We start from the raw sequence: 25,177 nt of genomic DNA on the forward strand, positions 1-25,177 counted from the left end.
TCAGGTATTTACAGTAAGTATGTGGAGTTGTCTATCTTCTCTGTGAATAGGTTCACCTAGATTCCAGAAGGGTCTTTGTCTCTGCTTTATAGTCAATTGATAACAAAAATATCAATTATAATGCTATGTTTACAACTTGGATATATATTTGTGAATAACTAAACTACCTTCAGAAACCAGAGATAATACAAACAAATCATTAAAAAAACAAATGAAGGGCACCTGGCTGGCTCAGCTGGTAGAGTCTGTGACTCTTGATCTCAAGGTCATCAGTTCAAGCCCCATGTTGGGCAAGGAGCCTACATTAAAAAATAAAAATAAAAAGTTTTAAAAAATGAATAAATCCAAATCATAGTAACTGTGATACAGGATATGAACAGAGTATAAAGGTAAATAATATCAGGGAAGAAGAATTTCAAGTGATCAGAGGAGGCCTCTTAGAGGGATTGACATTTAGACTGAGAACTAAAAAATGAAAAGGAAGAAACATGGAAAAAAAGCAAAAAAGAGGTGCACCTGGGTGGCTCAGTGTTTAAGCATCTGCCTTTGGCTCAGGTTGTGATTCTGGAGTCCTGGGAATTGAGTCCTACCTCATGCCTCCCACAGGGAGGCTGTGTCTCCCTCTGCCTATGTCTCGGTCTCTCTCTCTGTCTCATGAGTAGATAAGTAAAATAGAAAGAAAGAAAAGGAAAGAAAGAAAGAAAGAAAGAAAGAAAGAAAGAAAGAAAGAAAGAAACAAAGAAAGAAAGAACAGCCTATGACAATATAGTGTAACTAAGCATAGTGGTCAAAAGAGAGTGGTGTCATATGGTTTAGTAAATTGGATGAGGGCTGCCCATCCAAGCCTTAGACTGAATGGTAAGGAATTTGGGTCTTACTCTATGTACAATTGGGCATCATTTCAAAGTTTTAAGCAGGAGAATGGCATGGTTATATTTTCCAAAGATTACTCTGGCTTCACTATGGAGAATATTTTTGAGAGGGACTTGGGGGGATGCAGGAAGACAAAGAAGGAAGGTACCGTGGTAATCCAGGAGAGAAATGTTGGTGACTGGGTTTATGGCAGATGCAACATAATTAAAAGAAATGAAGAAATCATTTTAGAGGTAGACTTGCTGACAGTTTGAGAGAGGGAAAGATGAATATGTTGAGTTTGAATATTAACTCTTTTTCCAAAGTTACAGAATGATAACAGCACACTTCAACATGCATAACCTAAGAAAGGAACAGAGTTGTGTTTTAATTTTGGTTTTATTTGGATGGAGCAGAAGGGAATCAATGGTTCAGTTTTGGATCTGTCAAATGTGAAATGTCAATGAGCATCCAATTGAAGATGTCAACTAGACAGTTGCATATTTAGCGCTGAAGTTGAGAGGAGAGAATTGGATTAGAAATATACTTTTGGAAGTCATCACCACATACATAATATTTAAAGCCTTGGAACAGATTATCACAAAAGAAATCAAAGTTGAACTTTCATAAAGGGAATATAATCTAGAAACCAGCAAACATTTAGAGATGAGATTTAGAAGAATCGACAAAGAAGCCTGAGTAGGACACTCCAGAGATGGTCAAAGAAAGGAAATCACAGATCTGGAAGCAAGAGATATGAGAGTTTTAGAAAGAAATGATGGTTATCTAAATGAGTTGATTTGAAAAGTTCAGGTAAAATAAACAATGACTACTGACCCTGAAAACCTTAGCTTTCCAAATTGATGAGGACAAAAGTCAACAGATAAATGGAATATTATGTACAGAAGTTTAGTAAAGCTCTTCTAGAATGGACAATTCTAGAATACATTTGTGGGTTGACAAAAAAAGGTGTAGAGGAGGAAAAGACAGTTCTACCTGTATTTTTCTAGATTCTGGAATAAAAGATTAACAGGAAAAAAACAATCACTTTAATGACATGTACATCTTCCCTGTATACGTGAGAGACACCCAAGAAAACTGAATAACTTTCCAAAATGACCCAAGCCACCACCTTATATGCCATTTCCAGTTGGGGACAAAAAAAAAAAAAAAAAAAAAGATATGGTGGGGGAGGTCAATGAATGGGAGATTACCAGGAAATGTGTATAAAACAAAGGTATATGGCTGTTATGCACATTTACAACCAGTGTCTTTTCCACAGATAAGTTTCTAGAGATTTGGTCATCCACATACTTACAAATGGAGATTTCTGTTATGAATGAAAATGCCCTTTAAAAGAACACTTTTACTGTTTTTTTGGAGCTTCTCTGGTGTCTTCAGTTTAAAAAAAAAATAACTAGCTCACAATAATCCTTAGGGCAAAGAGGTATATTTGGGGGTGGTGAATTCTCCTCCCCTTCAGAGTAAAGAAGTTGGTGAGAGACTATGGAATGAGAGAAGTCCTTGAGATCATTGAACAAGTGAGCTAGTGAGCTTACAAAAACATAAACCTCCAAACAACAGTTAAAGCAGTCCTTGCATAACTGTTCTAACAGACTCAAAAGCAATACTAAAGACTTAAGGATCAGATTATAAATCTCTATTTCTAGAAAAATTTTCTTTCTTCTCAGAAATTAGGGATGTCTTCAACTACAATATTTTTCGGCTTAATGTCTCAGGCACAGTTGGATGATGTCATTTATTTTCAAATGAATTCAACAAAGATTTCAACAAATTTTTATATATTTTTATTGTACACAAAAGATTTTATAATTTAAGAATTAATTTTATATTTACTTATGTCATTTCATACAATATAGAAAGCCCAAGATATCTTTGCACATTAAAAGAAAACAAACTTAAAAATTGTTAAAAACTATAATTGAGGAAGAAGTGAGATCTCAGAACAGGCTAAAATTTAATTAAGTAGGAGACAAAAAAATGACTAAATTTTAACAAGTAAAATATTAAAATATGTAGATGAGCTACAACATATAATTTTTTTATTAGAGTTCAATTTGCCAACATATAGCATAACACCCAGTGCTCATCCAGCCAAGTGCCCCCCAGTGCCCATCACCCAGTCACCCCAACTGCTCACCCACTTCCCTTTCCCCTTCCACTACCCCTGGTTCATTTCCCAGAGTTAGGTGTCTCTCATACAACATATAATTTTTAATTAATTGTCATTTCTTGTGTCTTCAATTACTACTTTTTATTCCTAAAGTGAGAATCTATTTAAAATATTTTCTCAACTTTAAAAATTTATGTCTGTGGTCTACTAGATATAGGACATTTTTGTTATATTAGAAGTCAGTCTTTGGGTTGGGGAACATAGTTATTATAGCATCTTATTAAAAGTAAAAATTACAAGGACATAATAATGTGGAAATATTGGGGTTTGGAGCAAACAGTCAATTAAGAATTTTTGAGACATTTTCGATGCAAAAGGGGGCTTTATTAAAGTACTGGGACAGGACCCGTGGGCAGAAAGAGCTGCAGTAAGGTTGAGGGGTGGCTGATCATATGCTTTCAAGTTGGGCGGGGGTTAGGGATAGTGTAGGTCTCTAAGGAACTTTGGAAGCAAAATTTCCAGGAACTTGAAATGGTTACTCATGGGTTAGAAAAAGGTCATTTATTACTGTCTAATAAAACCTTAGTCATGAGACCCTTCAAATGTATATCAGTGGGCCATATGCTTAGAGGCTGATTGCTAACATATTATCTTGGGGGGTAGAGATAAAAGAAGTTTCCAAAGGAATTTTTACATGTTAAGGTAGATTTTCAGAATCCTGAGGTCATGATAATGCTAAGCTAAGATTGCCTTTTACCCTTAGAAAAGTATTAAGAGCGAGGCCTCTGAATTCCTAGAGGAAGGTCACTCGGCCTGTTTCAAGGACTTGTCAATGGGCTGTAAGTAGTAAAGAAATTTAATTTTTTATTTTCTTTCCCACATCAATAGATTTTATATTTTAGTTAATTTCAACTGAGAGAACTTAAGGTTGACTATGTTTTATGATGTTAGATCTTAAAATTTATTTATCTCCTAAAAATATTACATTTTAGCTGAGGAAAACAAATGAAAAAACTATGTTTAAAAAAGTAATTACCAAAAAAAATAAAATAAAATAAAAAGTAATTACCTGCCTGGGGTGCCAGGGTGGCTCAGTTGGTTGGGCATCTGACTCTTGATTTCATCTGGGGTCATGGATATCTCAGGGTTATGAGACTGAGACCATGTCAGGTTCCATGCTGGTCATGGAACATGCTTGGGATTCTCTTTCTTCCTCTCCTTCTGCCCTCCTAACTCTTCCCCTCAAAAAAAAAAAAAAAAAAAAAAAAAAAAAAAAAAGTCCCCAAGCAACTCTCACCAAAATAACTTGAATAGCAAAAACAATTGTTAAAAGGAGATGAGAGACCTAAAATGGAGTCAGTTGTGCTAAATACCAAGACTTAATCCCTAACCTATTCGCAGTTTCAACCCCCAAGAATGTAAACTTTAACCAGTCTGCCTGAAATGACCTGGTGGGAACTAGGAAAATAATCTGCCAGACTGATCCTTCCATTCCCCTTAAAAAGGAGAATTTACCTAAAATGATGTATTCTTTGCTAATAATTTCCTTTCCTTTTTTTTTTTTTCCCCTCTTTCCCACTTTAAAATCTTTCCTTATCTAGACTCCATGGAGGTCTTTCTATTTGTTAGATGAGATGCTTCCCAATTCATGAAATGTAAATAAAGTCAATTTGATCTTTAAATTCACGCAGTTGACTTTTTGTTATTTAACACAATAAAACCATGATTAATAATGAAGAATAAAGTGAAACTAAGAGTAATAATTTTTCCAGCTTCTCCACATTTTGCAGATTACCTGCAATAAATATACATGGCTTCTAAAAATAAAATTTAATTTCTTTAATTGCTGTTACCCATAACCTATATTGACACAACCTGTATCATCACTGATATTTCCTTTAAATGCATAATCTTTTTCTCATTGCTTTTTCTTTCTAATAAATACCAATAGATAAATAGCTTTTATGTTAAAAAAATTATAACAATTTTGTTCTTGCCAATTAGGATATGGACTATGACACAGAAAGGAAATTGAGGGTTTCAGAGAAGAAAATAGGAAAGAAATAGAATGATGACAGGTACAGATTGAGAGTGAGAGATGGATCAAATTTAGTGATTTTGAAGAAGGAAATTAGTAGTAAAGTATCTTTATTTCTGATCAGAACTCAGAAAGCTACATATAATATATAGCTGAGAATTTATTAAGATTCCCAAAAGTTCCTTTGTTAGTCTAGACTTGGAGAATATATATATACCAAGGTAGGTTGCATGAGAGATTAGAAGACATACTATTTATTTACACTTACCCTTTTAAAAATTTACTAAATTAACCTTGTCTTTGTCATTTAAGATTATATGGCAAAGTTATATAAAACATCATTTAAACCTATATTTTATTAATCATAGAATATAGAATATATTCTATAGAATATATAGAATATATATAGAATATATAGAATATATATATAGAAAAATATAGAATTTTTGACTTTTGGTTCTCATCATAAATGATCTGTTTCATATAGATTAGATTAGTCACCCCCCAAAAACATCATTTTTGATGGAAGTATAAATTAGCAACAAAGAAAATTATAGACCAGGTAAGCAGAGATACTAAAAAGCATTCCTTTAGCTGTTTTATTTGTTTTCCTTATTTGTATGAAATGTGTGGCCCCCAACATCTTGAACTGAGAACTCCTCTCTAGGGCAGGATTGTGTTTCATGTGGGCTAAGCTGTTGAGCTGGCTACCTGCTAAAACAAGGCAATGCCACCATTTTCCAAAAATACATTTTTAAAGATTCACAATTTAAACAAATGACCAATTTCCTCTTTCCATAAAATTAACTCTGTATTTAAAACAAAAATACAACTGAATCCTTACCTATTGAAAACAAAAATGTAACTGACCTTCTACCCCTAGGTTATATCAACAAAGGATATATTGTGATGCTGAAAACTAAAGGAACACAAATACAGAGGTACCTTGGGCTTTGTGACCAATTCATTTCAGTTTTATCAATCGCATTAACTATCCAATTGCAAACTTCCCTTTGCCCACTTAGTGCATCATACCTTCAGCATTTCTTGCTGCTGCTGCCCCGAGGCAGCCTATTTGATTTCGCCTATGCTGCTCAGGGCTTGCACACAGCAGCAGTGTTAAACTTGCAGTAAAAATGAGACAAGCCTTTAAATGCTTACTCTTGACAACTTGGCTGACCTCATCATGCTTCTTCCTACAAAAGCCTGGAAATGGATTCTGCCTGAAAGAAATGTATCCCTTCATCACAGCCTCTGCCCATAATCTCTGATTTTTTCATGAGTCTCACGGCTTTCAAAGTGACTGTAAACTCCCTGCCCATCAGAACTATCTCAAAGCCGCTTTAAAGGATATACTAAAAACACTTGGAAAATCATCCATTTCTCAGCCGAGCAACTTCCAAGAAATCTCATGCTTTATATTTTGTCTTCTTAGTCATAGAAAACATTTGTATCCTTTGTGAATAATTTGAACTTTGGCAGAATGGACTTTCCTGGTCCCTTTATTCATTTTCTTCCTTATTATTCTCATTCCTGTTTGGGAGCAATTTTTCTTGCCTTTGCTTTGTTTTTAAACTAATGATCACCCAAAGGATAACGAAAAGAGTCAGTAGAGTAGTGATTAAGTGCATGGACACCAGACACAATCCACTGGATTTGAACTACAGTTCTATAATTTAATATCTCTGTGATCATATGCATGTTAATTTAAATTCTCTGGGCTTCAATTTCCTCATCTGTGAAATGACAATAATAATAATTGCTGACCTCATAGGGTTGCTATGATTAAATATGTCAATACAGTTAAAGCACAGATACTTAGGAAAATGTGAGCTATAATAAATTCATGATAATCTCCTTATAAGTGTTAGATATTATACTATATTTTCTATCCAAGATATGTTCTGAGTGATCATAAATATCAGCATGCAAACATTTGGCTTGCCTGAAAAGTACACCACTCTGAACTCTTTAAAATAGGCCCAAATTCTTCAATGAGCCATCTTTTGCCCTCATGGGATGAAGCCATGAATAATAGCTGACCTAGACTATGCAGGATACCAAAATAATGGTCTTGTGAGCTTTAACCTTGTAAGACTCAGGCAGGATGGAGCCAAGACACTGCAAAAGGCTACAAAAAGAAAGAGAAAGGCAAACAGGAAAATAAAGGGCATAGAACAAATGAACAAATCTTTTGCTCCATCTTTTATACTCTAGATATGTTTTTTATCAGCTACTCATAGTATTACATTCTTTATGAAAGATGGACTGTATTGGAACCCCTTTAAAACACTGTATGGAGTAAGAGCATAAAAATAGTCAGAGAAGACATTGCTTAGGATTCTTGACCCATTTAATGGCCACATCTAAATACAAGCATACTGTAGCCAAGTTCCAGAAGCTTACTACTGTAGCCTTTAAACTGGCAATAGAGGGACACCTGGGTGGCTCAGCAGTTGGGCATCTGCCTTTGGCTCAGGGAATGATCCCGGTGGTGGGATCGAGTTCCACATCGGGCTCCCTGCGTGGAGCCTGCTTCTCCTCTGCCTATGTCTCTGCCTCTCTGTATGTCTCTCATGAATAAATAAATAAAATCTTTAAAAATAAATAAACAAATAAATAAACTGGCAATAGAGAGGGGTACAGCATTTTGAAAGAGAGACATTGACGAAATGGAGACATAAGACTCTAGTGAATCCGCTAAAGAAAGATAAGCTTTGACAATGTGTTTATACTTCAAAGGAGGGAGGGCCAAGCTACATATGTGTCTTAATCAAACTGGTCTCTCAAAGAAATTTCCTGCAGAAAACATTTGGTAAAAGAACCTACTATAGAATGACTTATCTCCTATCTGTCAGAGAAGGTTTAGAAAGAGAGTTGGGGATTCTTTATGGAAATGAAATGCCCATGAGGAATATGGTATAGCTGAGGGAGTCAGTTACCATCCACACTGAGACCCTGTGTGAACAAAAACAAATGAGTTACACAGCTTCTGCAAGATATCACTAGGCACTAAATCTCAAAATACTTAAGAGACTGTTAGGAAAGTTCCAAGGAAACACACTTTGAACTGCCAATTAAAGAAGTCATAGTTATAAAACAGGAAAACAAACTCTGAAATACAAGCAAAATATGAGGAAGTTGGAATATCATCTTCTAACTGGCTTATGGAGGAGAATATGTAAAAATGTGGATAAAGGTAGTACCTCTGTTCTGAGTACTGTGCTAAGAGTAGTTTAGAAAGCAAATCTTCTTTAGGTTAGGAAGTGCCAAAATATATATGCTAAGTTCTTGACCATCTGGAGAAAAGAATATAAAATAAAGGCAATTTTGTGATGTACCAAAAAGTTTTTACAAAAGATTCTAGATAGGAGGGCTTAGGAAAAGATGGCTCATTCAGACTCAGAGACCTTATAGGACCAATATATATCCCAGTGCCAACTTCTGCCAGCCATCAGTCTCCCCATCTGAGTACCCTTGTGGTTTTGATTAATTTAAGTAGGGTCAAGACAAACCAGGTGTTATGGAGAACCAAGAAAAAAATAGAAAAATAGTTGCAGATGCAAGGATCAAATACCAACTCAAAAAAATACATCTGATAGAAAACTAAGATATTGGTAGACACTTTAGATCATTTGAATGAGAACTTCCAGTCTTCACTTTTGAGTAGAGGTGATGTCATGGATGAACTATAGGATTCCCCTCAAAAGGATACTCTACCTGCTGCTACTAGTGCAGTCTGGGAGAGTGTACATTATTTTAATACATCTCTGGATATTACTGTCCACAATTCCCTAGAAAGAATATTGACATAACTCTCCATGGTCTGAATGTACAAAGTTACTTGAGCTGGCAATGGTGTGGAATTCTTGCAGTTGCCAGGAGAGAATGAGGGAGTCAGAAAAATAATGTACGTGGACCCACCACCTGTAACTAGACTAATGTTGTGCTTTAGTTTTTTTAAGATTTTATTTATTTATTCTTGAGAGACATACAGAGAGGCAGAGACTTAGAGGGAGAGCCTGATGCAGGACTCGATCCTGGACCCCAGAATCATGCCCTGAGCCAAAGGCAGATGCTCAACCACTGAGCCACCCAGGCATTCCTAATGTTGCAATTTCAATCTCTTTTTGGTACGGAACTATTCTTTACATCATACAGGAGAGATGGACTGGCATCTTATCATGCTCTCCTTACATGTCTTTGTTCCAACTTGTTTGGTCAGAGGTCAAAAGTATCATGAGAGCATTTCTAGATGTCTCAGCCTGCAGGCTATGATGAAAAGGAACTGCACAAAAAGTATTAACTTTTTTGATACTGCAAATTTTCAGATACCCAAGGATCTGAAAAAGTGGATGATGGAGGTGGGGAGGGGCACCTGGGAAGCTCAATAGGTTAAGTGTCTGCCTTTGGCTCAGGTCATGATTCCAGGGTCCTGGGATTGAGCCCCATGTCTGGCTTCCTGCTCAGCAGGGAGTGTGCTTCTCCCTCTCCTTCTGTCCCTCCCACTGCTCAAGCTCGCCCTCTCTCTCACTCAATCTCTCTCAAATAAATTAATAAAAATCTATTAAAAAATTAGTTTGAGAGGGGGTGACAGGAAAATTGCAAAGTAGAATAGGGTTTTCTTATTTTATATAGAATGTGGATCAGGGGCAACCTGGGTGGCTCAGTGGTTTAGCGCCTCCTTCAGCCCAGGGCGTGATCCTGGAGACCCGGGATCAAGTCCCACACCAGGCTCCCTGCGATGGAACCTGCTTCTCCCTCTGCCTGTTCTCTACCTCTCTCTGTCTCTCTCTCTGTGCCTCTCATGAATAAATAAATAAAATCTTAAAAAAAAAAAAAAGGAATGTGAATTAGGAACAGTGGAGCAATATGCAATTATAGGACACATGGAATTTAATCAGTGATCTTTTGAAGTATATCTATTATCTGTTTCTCCAAGATGGATTATTGAAGGGATTACATTAAGAAACTCTTAAGTTAACGGTATTGTTTTTTACTTCTCAGCTCTATGCTTTTTGATCATACTGTGAGATAAGTCAACAAAAAGAAAATTACCACAGAACTCAATGTAACAATCATGAATCATGTCAGTCATTTGTGGAAGAATTCTACAAGGTGCTTTCAGAAAGCATCTTTGGAAATGGCAGAAATTATCATTACATGGAGGACTTCCATATGAGTTCCACCTAACTGCTCTGTGAAAGCAGTTATTGCTGTTTTAGAAATACCTCCCAGAGATCCTGAGAGCAATACCTGAAGTCTTTGACACCTAGGAAAAGAGAAGAGATTGCATATCATTAGCGTGCAGTTTTTGTGATCCAAAAGAGTTCAAGATGTTTAAAATGTTATTTTTTGTTTTAAATTCTGGCTCTTGTGCAGTGAGTATGAGGGAGGTAGAAAGGAAAATGTGCCCTTTCAGACAGGTTTATTTAGAATGATTCTGACTCCCAAGTCCTCAAAAAAGATTATATGCACTGATTTTATTTTCCATCCTAACCACCGAAACTGATATTGGTAATAGACTATTCAGTAGTCACATCAAATCATATTTTACCAATAACCAAAATGTATCTCCTCTGTTCTGTGAATCTGTGGGATTCTTTTCATTACAGACTATCTTCCTTGAATATCTTCTAACCGAGGCAAAGCTTTTAAGACTCAGTTTCTAGCAGTACCTGGGTGGCTCCATGGTTGAGCATCTGCCTCCAACTCAGGGCATGATCTGGGGGTCCTGGGATTGAGTCCTGCATGGAGCTTCCCACAGGGAGCCTGCTTCTCCCTCTGCCTATGTCTCTGCTTCTCTGAGTCTTTCATGAATAAATAAATAAATCTTTAACAAAAAAAATGTCCATTTCTAGAGAAAGACTTTCGTTTGGCAGCGGGAAAAATGACTAATCTCTGATATCCACGGAGAAACTACAAATCAGCCATAGTTGGCAGAATTTTGTAAACATCTGGAAGACCCTCCTGTCCAAGTCAAATCTGTAGCTACCAGTATTTTACTCTTTTCTTGATTTTTTCTTTTTTTTTATTTTCTTGATTTTTAATGTGAGAGTCTTTGTTCTTCACTGACTTCAGTTTGAGGGTAAATTTCAAGGGACAGTGGACTACCCTAATCTAGTAAAAAACTAACATAAAAAATGGTCTAGAAGTCACTTCTCATTTGGCAGCTATAGCAGCTCAAATAGTAACACATTCTGCTTCAAAGGCACTTATGATATCAAGCAGAAAGTCAATTGCATCTTCAACATTTACTCAATTCCAAGGAGTTCTTAAACCATTCTGCAAAAGGGAAGACTATCTAGTCAATGTATCCCTTTTTCCCAAATCCTTCCTTTCTTTGTTCATTCTACAAAAACACTAAAAAAATAAGTTAATGTGATTGATACTTGTGTGGGAGCCCAGGGCAGACTGCCCCGAAATATGACACTTTGGGATATTGATTATGCTACATTAAAGTTACTTAAGAAAAAGCCGGTATAAGAAAAACACTCTGACTCCTCTTTCTCTCTAGAAACAGGGAAATAAATCTCCCACGTGAAAGATACCCTCCCTGTACTAAGAGGTAAAGAGACATTCTTATCATCAGAGATAGGGAACTGAGAGCTGAGAAGGCTGTATAAACACTTTGTTGCCTTCACTAACTACTCCAGCCCAAATCCTGTTTAGAATTCCTTATAAATTTAAAGCTCTCAAATATGTTTTGTCTTGTCAAGTCCTCACATATTTTTTGAAATATTTTATTTATTTATTCGTGATAGACACACAGAGAGAGAGAGAGAGAGAGAGAGGCAGAGACACAGACAGAGGGAGAAGCAGGCTCCCAGCAAGGAGCCCGATGTGGGACTCGATCCTGGACCCCAGGATCATGCCCTGAGCCAAAGGCAGATGCTCAAGATGCTCAACCACTGAGCCACCCAGGCATCCCAAGTCCTCACATATTTATGTTTATTTGTCTAAAGTATATAAAAACTGCCTGCTTTGGTCATTTCTCTCTCTTTTTTTTTAAAGTTTTCATTTAAATTCTAGTTAGTTAACATACAGCATAATATTAGTTTCAGGTGTACAAAAAGTGATTCAACACTTTCATACAACACTCAGTGCTCATGACAAGTGCACTCCTTAATCCCCAACCTATTTAACACATCTTCCCCACTCACCTCCCGTCTGGTAGCTTTAGTCATTTCTTTAGGTTTTTATTTATTATTGGGCCTTTATGTACATATAATTAAAGTTTGGGGGTTTATCTCCTGTAGTTAATTGGTCTTATGTCAATTTAATTCTTAGACTAGCTAAAGGAACATTAAAAGGTGTAAGAACTGGGCAGCCCGGTGGCTCAGCAGTTTAGCACCGCCTTCAGCCCAGGGCCTGATCCTGGGGACCTGGGATCGAGTCCCACGTCAGGCTCCCTGCATGGAGCCTGGTTCTCGCTCTGCCTGTGTCTCTGTCTCTCTCTCTCTCTCTCTCTGTGTCTCTCATGAGTAAATAAATAAAATCTTAAAAAAAAAAAGGCGTAAGAACAATTTTCCTCCCAAACACTTGAAAGAAAAAGGTGTGTGTGTGTGTGTGTGTGTGTGTGTGTGTGTCAGAGAGAGAGAGAAAGAGAAAGAATATGTTTGTGTTTTAAGAGGATTACTTCTTAAAGCTTAAGGGAAGAATTAAGCCTATTTTTCATGGATAAATTCTAAAATACTAGCAACTAAATAGATTCCCCTTCATTTCTCCTGGATGAATATAGACAAGTGGTGAGTATAACTCTAACCTGAAAATGTAGGACACAGATAGGATGAACCTGAAAACCTAGAAGTAGAGTGAAGGGAAAGAAAGAGTCAGACACCAAGCCAAAGAGACTTTTGGGCACAAATCTGAAGCTACCTATATATGAACTAAAAGGCAACCTGGTAGGAAAACATGTTTTCATCAACCTCTGGAATGATTATGGTGGTAATGATTATAATAAGGTTAGTTTTCTGAGGGATAATTCTCAATATTTCTTTCATGTTTCTGTGGGTCTTAACAAACAGAGGCATAGATGAGTTTTATTCCAAATCATCGTTTCATAGATATTTTTGTAGTGAAAACCCTTGGGAGATATAGCTGTGACCTTCTCTTGAGCAAAAGGTAAATGTGTACTTCACCCATTATAAAAGACTTAGGTTCCCTAAACTTAGTATTCCTCTTCTTTAACTCAACTCACTGCTTGTGCAGAGGTCACCCAACCTTTTCAAGTTTCCCTATGAGAACTAAAGTGGAGATAACAATGAAAACACGAGGTGAATGCTATTTGCTGTGACATGGTTAATAATGTTCTTTGCCTATGATCGTGTCCTCTAGCATCATAAACCTATGGGAGATTAAATTGCTACCTTGAGAGTGGGGTAAGATCTCAGGCCCACCACAGTCTTGGCAATGTTCTCCCTCCCAATTGGTAAAAGTGAAAAATTGAGGCACAGTGAGCAGGTGGGTATTTCTCACATAATCCACTGAAACAAACTGTAAAATTCAATAAATAGTAAAATTATAAATGTGTATTTGGGAGAAACAGGGATATTATTATACTGCAAAAGAAGAAAAGAAATGGTATAAAGATAACTCAGAACATTCTAATGGTAACTACAACAAAAGCAGTAATTTACTTACATATGGTGGTTTGCAGTTTACAAAGCATTTCCACACATATTATTTTATTTGAGTCTTACAGGGATCTTGTAAGATAGGCTTTATTATTTTCCTAATTACATAGTTGAGAAAATTAAAGTTTAGAAAGATTATGTAACTTGCTAAAGGCTAAAACTAATGTGTTAAAAAATAAACTGTAGAGGTGAACTTAAAAAAAAAAATGAATGAAACCAAAACAAAAATTAAGATTTGGCCAATGGCTCAGAATCTTTCAACACAAGTTATTCCCTTCATATAATGCTCCTTTTGCCTCTACATGTCTTCTCTCCTATGTGAAGGAACAAAACCCTTCTTTTTACTGTATTCATTTTAGCCAATATTTTTTTCGTTTCCTTTTCATGGCTAAGACTCTATTTTTAAAAAGTAGTGTGTATGTATTCTCTCTGCCTCTCTTATTTTCCACTCATCCCACTGGATCTACTATTCTAAGAAAAAAAAATCTTTGTTAAAATCACCAGTAACACTGTGAATGATGAAAACACTGGATACATTTGGTTATTACATCTCACCTTCTGAAAAAACTTTTCTTTAGATTTTAGAATACTAGTCATTCACTTCTTTCTTTCTTCCTTTCTAGGTACTATTTTCCAATTGCTTTCATGGTTATCTCATCTCTTGTCTTTTGAATACAATGATCTCCAGCACTCTTCCATCCCTCTTTCCTTGCTCAATTTTTTTTTCTGCTGGGTCACTTACTTTATTCTCACAATATGATTACAACCCACAATGCAAAAGCACACACATTCTATAACTCCAGTTCTGATTTCTCTCTTGAGCTCCAGATCTGTAGGCCAAAGAATCTAATATATAACTTCAATCACTAGATGGATAGAAAACTATTATTCAATATATCCTAAATCAAGCCCTTTTTCTCTAAACCTGTACTTAATTAATCAGTTAATTAATTAATTAGTTTGGGTTTTTTTGTTTTTGTTTTGTTTGTATTCCTTTCCTAGATTAAGTAAACCACACTGTTTCCAAGCTGGAGTACCCCATCCTCCTTCCTTAGCCCTCATATTATAATGGTGATGGCACCTGATTTATTCTATCTCTAGATGTTCTCCTTAATATGTAATTATACCTCTCTGTTAACCATGTCTTAAACTTCCTTCAACCCTCCATATTCAACAACTTGTACTAGAAAAATATTCTCCTTATTGCTTTTAGTCTCCCTTTAATCAAAGTTATTCTATACATACTTCTTTCTGAAATTAAAATCTTATAATTTCACTATCCCTGCTACTACACTTCTACCTTCAATGTGTCTCAATAAATGTATGTTAATATACAATCTTTTATTATGGCATTCACAGACCCATCTTTTATGACTATTACTGATCAGCCTTGTTTTAAGCACTTATATGCATGTAGGTGCACACACATCATATATGCTCCTACACAAATATGTACATACATCAACACGTACTTCCAACTGTCCTCTAATGTGTCATAGTACATCGTGTCTCAGAACATGCTCTGATAACTGCTTAGGATTCCTCCTCTACTTTTCTTATCCCTATTCAATACTTTCAATTAATATTAAAATCCCATTCCGCTCTCAACTCCTATTCACATGAACAGAATTAAAAGCTTTCCAAGTGTCTTGCACAGATTCCAATTCAAGATGGCAATGCAAGAGGCTCCTGAACTCATCTCTATCCATGGACATACCAAATCTACAGTTACATATAGAACAATTTCATATGAAAGAAATCCATAAACTAGAATGAATTCGACACATCAGGCAAATGAGAAAATGCACACTAAAACAAGTAGAGGGGACTGAGGCACAATCTTGCTGTAAACCCCACCCCCATCATGGTGACACAGAATCAGAAGGAAACAAAACTGCCAACTTCATTCTGAGGAGCCGAAGGAGGTTGAACCTGAGAGGTTGAAACCCACATCTGGTTTCCCAACTCTTATAACCTCCATTTGAGAAATGAACACCCAAAACATCAAGCTTTGAAATCCAGGACACAGGCTATAGTGAACTAAGAAACAGTTCTTAACATACTCACCTAAACTCACTAGAGCTAACCCCAGGTCTAGCACAGAGGCAGCAGACTAAAGTGCTCAGTCTTTCTGTGAGAAAGGCCTATTTTCTTATCTTAAAAGCTGTGCCCTATTGACAATAAATTTCCTGAAAAAGAAATAAAGAAATCGATCTCATTTACAATAATATTGAAGCCATAAAATAATTAGGATTAAATTTAACTTAAGAGGTAAACAATCTCTACTCTGAAAACTGTAAGACACTGATAAAAGAAAGCAAAGAAGAAACACAAGTGAAAACGTATCTAGGGATAATGGACTGGAAGGTAATTATCAAAATATCAACATTACCAAAAGCTATTTATAGATTCAATGAAATGCCTATCAAGATTCCAATGGCATTTTTTATAGAAGCAGAAATATACTCCTAAAATTTATAAGGAACCACAAAGACCCTGAATAGCTAAAAAAATATATATATATATAAAGAAAAAGAGAAAAAATACTCCAACACAAAACAAGAGGTACCGCACTTCCTGACTGTGAGCTACATTATAAAATTATTGAATTCAAAACAGTATGGTAATGACTTAAAAACAGACAAATAGACCAATAGAACAGTATCAAGAGTCCATAAATAAACCCGACATATATAGTCAACTAATATTTGGCAAAAAAGCCAAGATCACTCAATGGAGAAAAGGCAATTTTTAAAATAAATAATGCTAGGATAATTGGATATTTACATGTAAAAAAAAAAAAAAGAAAAAGAAAAAGAAACCAGATCCATAACAACACCACTCACAAACATTAACAAAAAAGGGCAGTCCGGGTGGCTCAGTGGTTTAGCGCTGCCTTGGGCCCAGGGCATGATTCTGGAGACCCAGGATTGAGTCCCCGCTCAGGCTCCCTACGTGGAGCCTGCTTCTCCCTTTGCCTGTGTCTCTGCCTCTCTCTCTCTCTCTCTCTCTCTCTCTCTCTCTCTGTGTGTGTGTGTGTGTGTGTCTCTCATGAATAAATAAAATATTTGAAAAAAAAACTTCATAAAAAAAGAGATAAGCTCATGGTTACCAAGGATGGAGTAGGTCTTATAGTTTCTCCCCATAAGAAAAAAAAAATTGTAACTGGGTGGTGATAGATAACTTATATTGGTGATCATTTCGGTGATCATTGCAATTACATATTAAATCATTATGCTGTACACCTAAAATTAAAACAATCTTATGCTTAACTACATCTCACTAAAAATAGTCAATGGTAGGTTATATTTTACTTGTATGATACTGGCCACATTAGCAGTTTTCACCAAATATTTTAGTGCTCCCCTGACACTAGGCAGACAGAAATAAGGCATTTGTCTACTCACTTGGAATTAGATGTGTTCATGTAGATTGCTTAAGCAAAATAAATCTAAGCATATCATTGCCAGGGAGTAGCCTTAAGAGCCAACACCCAATTCTCAAGCTCTCTGTTTGTCTCTGCCATACCATATGCCTGCCAATTTTTGAAGCTGATGACTGTTCCATCTAACTGGGACTTGATAGAGGACAAAGTGAAATTAACCATTTGCTGACTCAGATTTAGAAATAAAATACGAGCAAGAAATCAGCTCTGATTTCATTACGCCACTGAAATTTTGTGAATTTTTCAGTCATAATATAATTTGATTCACTTTGACCAACACTTCATATAAGTCCTAACTTCAATATTAAAGTTTATTTGATCGGAAGCCTTATTAATAAAACTGTTTCTTAAAAACAACAACAACAACAACAAAACGTTTCTGGGGTTTAGCTTTTTGATTTTTTTTGGTAGGTTTGAAAAGTTGGAAAAATAGTTAAAACCTCATTGGAAATTTGTTGTATTTAGGACACTAAAATAATGGAAATTTAGACATTCATAGTTATTACCTTCTTTTACCATTGCAAATTTCATGTATTAAAAGATTTAAGACATATATGTACCCAGAGAAGCTACCAAGGAGAAATTCAGTCTGAAACAGTACAACAAATAGGAAACAGAGCCAGAAATGAGGCAAAAGAGATTATGCAGCCAACATACATTCCAGAAATAAAATCTGGGTCAAAGCCAGGAACTGCTGAGTTAATCAATGTGAATCAGAAGAAACAGGGTCGGAAATGAGAGACATGTATTATCTAAAATAGAGTTGCAGATTCCAATTTCAGGCCAAGTATCAGGGCAAAGTCAAGACATTTCACGTAAGTAGTATAAGTGAATAAGCCTAAAAAGATTTTTATTAAAAATCTCTCTTTAGAAATTAAACTATCTCAGTCATTGCCATCATGATCCTCATCATAACAATAACATATTGAGTCCTGAGCATCTTACATGCATTTTTACATATAACCACCATCAGAATCTTTGGACATGGGTGAGGAAATTGAGGGTATATCACAGCACTAGAACTCGCCTCAGTTTATAAAACATCAAATTATGTGTTCTCAGTCACTCTCTTAAATGACCCTGTGCCATTTATTCTTTTGTCTTATGCAAAGAAAGTAATTATAATTAAGTGGTTTGGCCTCCCAAAATAGAGCCAATCTATCACAGGGCACAGGCCAAATGCAAAAGCAAACATGACAAATTAGAAAGAGGGCTAATATGTGACCTAAATTTGCTTAACAATAAATTGAATACCCACAGGGGAAGAGATCAAGTCTCTTTCCCTCCATTCTCTTTGTCCCATCTTGTATGGATCAAGCACAAAACATATCTCAAAGACATATTAAAAAAAAAAAAGACACATTAGATCATCATGCTAGAGGGTGGAGTTTCTCAGGAGAGTAAAACTACTTAAAATGCAAAAGGATTTTACCATATTTCTATTAAACTGCTTCATTATTTTCTTCTCATCTCTCTTTCTCCTCCCATGCTTTTCATAAAGGAAGAGTGAGGGAGGTTCTAGGCACTGGCAGAATGAATGCAAGAGAAACTCTGAAACCTGCCTCTCGTTTAGGTAGAGCTTCACTGAGGTTCATACATGATCCAATCCAATCTACCATGATGAGACCAGAAGGGCACTGTAAGGCCAAAGCCGTAGTTAGCAGGTTTGCCTCTCTGATTTGTTCTGTATGTAAAGACCTTTGAGAGATGGCTGTGGCTGGTAGAGATATGAGAACCTAAATCCCAGATTCCAGCATTTCCTATTTTGGAAACATGATTAATAACCCATTTATTAACATATTGATCTTCATAAAAAGAATATGTGAATTTATACTGTTTTGACCTTCATTTATTGTGCCATTGCTATGTGCTGAGTAAACTGAAATAGATCATTTGCCTCCCTCTGAGTTGTATTGTTAAATGAGTTAATACTTGTACATTGTTTAGATTATGGCACTAAAAATCTACTATTTATTATGATGATATTTATTGTCTCATGAAATCCTACAACAATACTTTGAGATGGATTTACTTTTCCAGGTGAGAAGCTGAGGTTCAAGTAGTTTATGTAAGACTCTAAAACATGACTAAATGTACAAAATTGGGCTGGAGCTCAGCACTATCAAATACTAGTCTGCCTGCAAAGCCTGTTCTCTTTTCACTAAGCCATGCTGCATGCCTCTCTCCATGGAAGTAATTTTACACTAGGTCCAAACATTAGGCATATTGGTCCTTATTGAAAAGAATAAGTTCATCATAATTTTGCAACTCTTCACAATGCCAGCTGCTATAAACAGTATAAAATTTATGAAAATTTGGAAGTGTTCCCACCATAATAACACAGTATTTTTCAAAAATAATTTGCATGCTATATAACACACTTTATATATAGCAAATAAAAAGCTAATCCTAAGTGACAATATGTGGGCAGATAATGAATCACTTGGAAATATTGTGTGGATTTTACATTGAAAATATTGTCATCCATGAAAAGACTTGGAGTATCTTAACCCTTTGCTATGCCATGAAACCACAGCAGGAAGCTCTGGCAAACTAATAATGTGATAAGCTCAATTCTCTGCACAGCAGGAGTGAGAGCTCTCTATCTTGTAACAACAGTTTGGATGACTTTTTATAAAGAGTGGGAAAGAAAATTATACTCCTCTCCCACATATCAATGGAAATGTTTCCCATGGAGTGACTCAGCCTAAAATCCTAAACAGGAGCATGGTCTCAGCATGCTGTAGGCAGCCACAGCAGGCTTCACGTTAGCTGCCTTCAGCATTTGTGGGGACAACACAGCACTGAGGCTGCCAATAGCACCAGAAGTTTCTACCTTGTGGGAAGAATGTAGTCGGGGGGGGGGGGGGGGGGGGGGACACTGACTGTGCTCCAAAATGTGGCACTTTTCTATTGATCATCAACAATACATTCAGACAGCCAACAATAACACACTCACTCCCTTCCTATTAAAATAACAATCGTAAACAGTTATATCACTTACAACTTGCCAGGCACTACTATCATTATTTGGCATATATGAACTCGTTTGATTTAATACTCACAACACTTGACATATTTATTGTTTTCTGCACTTTACAAGTACAAAAAATGGGACACAGAGATGTTAAGTAAATTTCCCCAAACGAGAAATCTAAAATATGGGGGCTCAAGATTTGAATACAAGCTGTCTGATGTGCTAGCTGCCTAACTAGGAATGTTGTGCCAATATCACTCTATTTTTCCCTAACTGATCACAAGAAAAGCCTTGAAGATGAGAGAACATTTCTAGCTGCAGGGTGTAACGGACTGAAATGTGTCCCCACCAAATACTATGTTGATATACTATCCTCTAATATGAGAGGCCTTTGGGAGGTAATTAGAACTGGCTGAAGTCATGAGACTGGGGCCCCAATTGGATTAGTATCCTTATAAGAGTCCCTGGGAAGCTTACTGCTCTTACTCTATCCACCCTGTGAGGATACAAGGAGAAGTGGCAGTTTCCAACCCAGAAAAGTACCCCTACAGAATGTGACCATGCTAAAACTTGGACTTCCAGCCTACACAACTGTGAGAATTTCTGTTATATCGAAGTCATACCCTCTTTGGGACTTTGTTTTAGCAACCCAAATGTAATAAGACACAGAGTAGGGACTCCCGAGTGGCTCAGTGGTTGGGCATTTGCCTTCCGCCCAGGGTGTGATCCTGGAATCCTGGGATGGGAGTCCCACATCAGACTCCTGGCATGGAGCCTGCTTCTTTCTGTGCCTATGTCTCTGCCTCTCTCTGTGTGTCTATCATCAATAAATAAGTAAAATCTTTAAAAAAAAAAAAAAAGAATAAGACACAGGGTATATTGTGGCAGTAGTGGAGAAAACCCCAAATCAGACAATTCGGAGAAATGATCTTTATGGTCTTCTCTAGGTCCCACACTGAGTAATTTGGTTTTACTGGTGTAAGGGTTCCATTAATTCTTTGATATTGATCAAGAGTTTTACAGCCCCACTCCATCCCCCAAAAGCATATGAAACACTTATTTGATATATAGCCCATATAATCTTAGCATGCTGCAAATTTAACCTTAAAACAATAACTTGTCTTTTAAATTTAATATAATGCATATAAACACCTTCTTATTGAAAGCTACAAAACAATGTCAAGAAAGTGAATCCAATATACCATTTGCTAATAGACGGTGGAGGAATGTCACTTTGTCAATATTGCCCCACAACATGAAAAATCTAATGCTTAAATGCTGCTGACAAACTGATCACATGCACTGAATAGCATGGAAGATATACTACTTTTATAATCTTCAGAATAATGTTTGTTTCCAGCTATATTTTGACAATGGCAATTTATTATAGAAAAATACATCCTAATCATGATATTCTTTGCTTCCTAATTACACAGGAAACTTCTTGGAGGATTAAGTCCAGCACTTTTCATATTGTTTTGCTTATTTAAAAAAAGAGGAGATGGGAGGACTGGGTAGCGCAGTGGTTGGCGTCTGCCTTAGGCTCAGGGCATGATCCCATGGTCTCGGGATCAAGTCCCGCATCAGCCTCCCTGCATGGAGCCTGCTTCTCCCTCTGCTTCTGTCTCTGCCTCTCTCTCTCTCTGTCTCTTATGAATAAATAAATTAAAAATCTTAAAAAGAAAAAAAGAGCAGCAAGTCTAATGATCATGGAACGTGCACTATTTTTTTAACTCTCAGTTAATCAGTTAATTTGTGTCCTCATAAAATCAATTTAAAAATGTTCTTAAACTCAGTGTGTCACTTCTTACTACCAATTTATTGAATACTCATTAATCTTTTGCCTCAGTATGCTACAACTTTTACATTTATGAGAATTTTTATTACCACTTGTTTTAGGTATTTCCACAAATTGATTACTAAATCAAGAATTTTTATGATATAATTAAATGAACATCATACTCCTTAGGAAAATGAAAATAGCAGTATATAACATATTTGATACTTAAGTATTAAATTCTGTTTATCAATTCAAATGGAATTTTAATATCTGGGTAAAGTCATTATAAATGATAATTTATCTACTATGGCAATAATCTACCTATTTTATTTTATTGCTTTCTTAAACATTAAAGTATATTTTAATTATCCAGCTAAATTCAACATAAGCTAAACCAAATTCCATGTTTTCTTTACTTGGGCGATTATGTCACCAAACTCCCCCATTCTTCACATCAAATCTTTGGAACTCATTTTTCAATTTTTCTCTATCATTCCCCAAGCTCTCTGTTAATTTTAATGCTATAATATCTGAACCTATACTTTTCTAATCATCTTTCATCATCCACATTATTTAGTCTATTCCGGTAGCCCACTGGCATGATGCTAGTCTCTTTCCATTACCATATACCATCCTTGTTTTTCCCAAGTTACACTCTTTGCTCATGTTGTTCTACCCTTAAAACCCTACAATTACCACTCACTGCTTAACTCAAGTTTACCATTGTATGTTTCAATTCCATCTCATTTTTACATCCTTAACTGCACTTACAGCCTTAATTTATGGTATGGCTAAATATGACTTCTCTCCCTCAAATACAGGCTCAATTTTCCTTCTCATCTATATTATTTTCTTCTCTGTTTACCTTAAACCTATTTTGTAAGATTCCTCTCAGATCCTACTTGTTCCATGAAGACTTCGCTTCCCCCATCTCCAGCTGCATACTGAATCTGTCATACAGAATCCCAAACTCTGTGGCACTTAAAATATTCTTCCTAGATACATAGTCATTTACCCATTAGTTTCTAGCTTTCATTAAACATCCTTGAAGGGAGGATCCATATCTGTTCACATCTGTGATTCCTTCAGTGTCAAGCAGACTACTCTCCCTAAAGAAAATGCTCAGAAATATTTACTTAACTATTGGATATAATAAAACAGCAAAGAGCATATAGAAATTGGAAAACTTAGGCAAATCATTTTTTTTGGCAAATCATTTTTAAATCAATTTAGAAATTATCAAATATAAAAATGCAGACAAGAATTTTGTACCAAATATTTGTAATAGGATAAGAGGATTAAATGTGCTTTCAGATGCTCAAAACAGTTTTTGAATATGAGGAGCAGATTTTGATGGCAGAAATTTCTGCCCCCCAGCAGCAATAGCTGTTGTAATTTTTATTATTGACTAAGAACATGGACATGTTCTTATGGCTTTGCATCTTCATGGCAAATACCCAGCAGCAGCCTCACAACTTCATCCAGAACACTTCAGCACTCTAGTGAGGAAGACTCTAGAAAACCTGTGAAATTGGCCTTTTCAGATAAGTGTTTATTTTTTACTATTATCATCATACCTATTACTTATTATTTCAAATTCTTCTCCTGCCTCTCCCTCATAGTCTTACTCCATCCATTCCTTCCCTCCTATATGCCACCTTCTTCTCTACATAAGCAACCCTGCTGCTTCAATTTTTGCCTCTTCCATTCTTGTGCACTATCAGTTGTTCTCCTCTTTCTAAAGCTTCTTCCATTCCCTTCTTATAGGCACCATGTTATTCCCCCACTCTTGCCAAGATTGTTACATTCTCGATGTGTTATTTTTTCTCTACTCATAATCTTCCCAACTTTTAGGTGCTTCCGATTTTTCAGTTACTTCCTTTCCTCTCTTTAACACCTTGACCCAGCTGTTACTCATATTTATAGTTGAAACTCATTTCGTGAAACAGACATATTCCTGAAAATCTGTGTTAAAAATAAAATTCTTTATAAATAAAATCATACTGTTTATGTGTAAAGAAATTTAATATTTAAAAATAGCTTACTATAAGTTGAATTGCCATGGCCTACCTTTTGTATAAATACACACACTTGAAAAAGTTGGCTGAGAACCTAATATCTTCTAACAACTTCTAATTCCAACTCCTCAATGTATCCATGGCTCCTTGTTCCCAGTCCTTTTTCTTTTTTTTTTTCCTTTTTTTTCCAGTCTTTTTTCTAATGCTATGATAACAAACAGAAAAACAACAACCACACAAACCCCTCACTCTCCCCCCTTACTTCTGTTTGTCCTTCTTCTCAGTTGCAATATCATCAATTTCCTTTTACCCAAATTGTCTGATCTTTTGCTTTAGTTCTGTTACAACTGGAATGTTTCCAGGCTGTTTTGCAACTAACATCATTCCTTTTATTCTAGATTTTATACTAGGTTTAAATTTACCTTTTGCTAAAAAAAAAAAAAAAAAAAAAGTTTTACTTTTTTTGCCAAAAGGTAGTCTCAAGTAGACCTACCCGCAAACACAAAAGACATACCTACATCTATCTATCCCAATGCTGAACAGGAACTGTAATCTGTTCTCATAAATAATTAGTATCTTGTTTAATGCAAATGCCAAATCAAGCACATGAATAATATGAATACTTACACTCAGCATATTTCTGAAGTTGGGAAAATTCTGAGGGGCTGAGGTGGACCCACTTCTCCTGGTTTGTCATGGTGGTAGTGAGAAGTCTCTTACATACCAGGTGAGGAATTCTTTATTCAGGTGTTTGGCAGGATTCTATGCTTCAAAGTTTCCACATGGCATGTTTCATTATAAAATATCTCAAGCTCTCAAAATATGCAATCTGTCAACATGAAACCACTGTGGATGGGAGTTTGTAGTTTCAATAATACATTAAAGACCTGCAGAAAAAGAAACATAAAAATAAAAAGATCAGCACTATTGCACAAAGAAAAAATTGACAAGTTATAGAATGTTAAGAATTTTTAAATTTCTAACAATATTTGTCTTCCAATCCACGAGCATGGAATGTTTTCCCATTTCTTTGTGTCTTCTTCAGTTTCTTTCATGAGTGTTCTATAGTTTTCTGAGTAAAGATTCTTTGTCTCTTTGGTTAGGTTTATTCCTGGGTATGCTATGGTTTTGGGTGCAATTATAAATGGGATCAACTCCTTAATTTCTCTTTCTTCTGTCTCATTGTTAGTATATAGAAATGCCACTGACTTCTGCACATTGATTTTAAATCCTACCACTTTGCTGAATTCATCTATGAGTTCTAGTAATTTTGGGGTGGAAGGTTTTGGGTTTTCTC

At 35.9% G+C, this 25,177-nt stretch overlaps 1 protein-coding gene across 6 annotated transcripts in view; it reads right to left on the reverse strand.

The window, feature by feature from the left end:
* The window catches only part of DGKB (diacylglycerol kinase beta), a 638,855-nt gene extending 614,278 nt beyond the window's left edge, over nt 1-24,577 (reverse strand). For all 6 annotated transcript variants that reach the window (XM_055314473.1, XM_055314471.1, XM_055314470.1 and 3 more), the window contains exon 1: nt 24,508-24,577. In XM_055314473.1, coding sequence (XP_055170448.1) covers nt 24,508-24,577 — 70 coding nt within the window. The remainder of the gene's footprint in view (nt 1-24,507) is intronic.
* Between the last annotated feature and the right edge of the window lie 600 nt (nt 24,578-25,177).

Source organism: Nyctereutes procyonoides, unplaced genomic scaffold (assembly GCF_905146905.1).
Source record: "Nyctereutes procyonoides isolate TBG_1078 unplaced genomic scaffold, NYPRO_anot_genome, whole genome shotgun sequence".
NCBI lineage: Eukaryota > Metazoa > Chordata > Mammalia > Carnivora > Canidae > Nyctereutes > Nyctereutes procyonoides.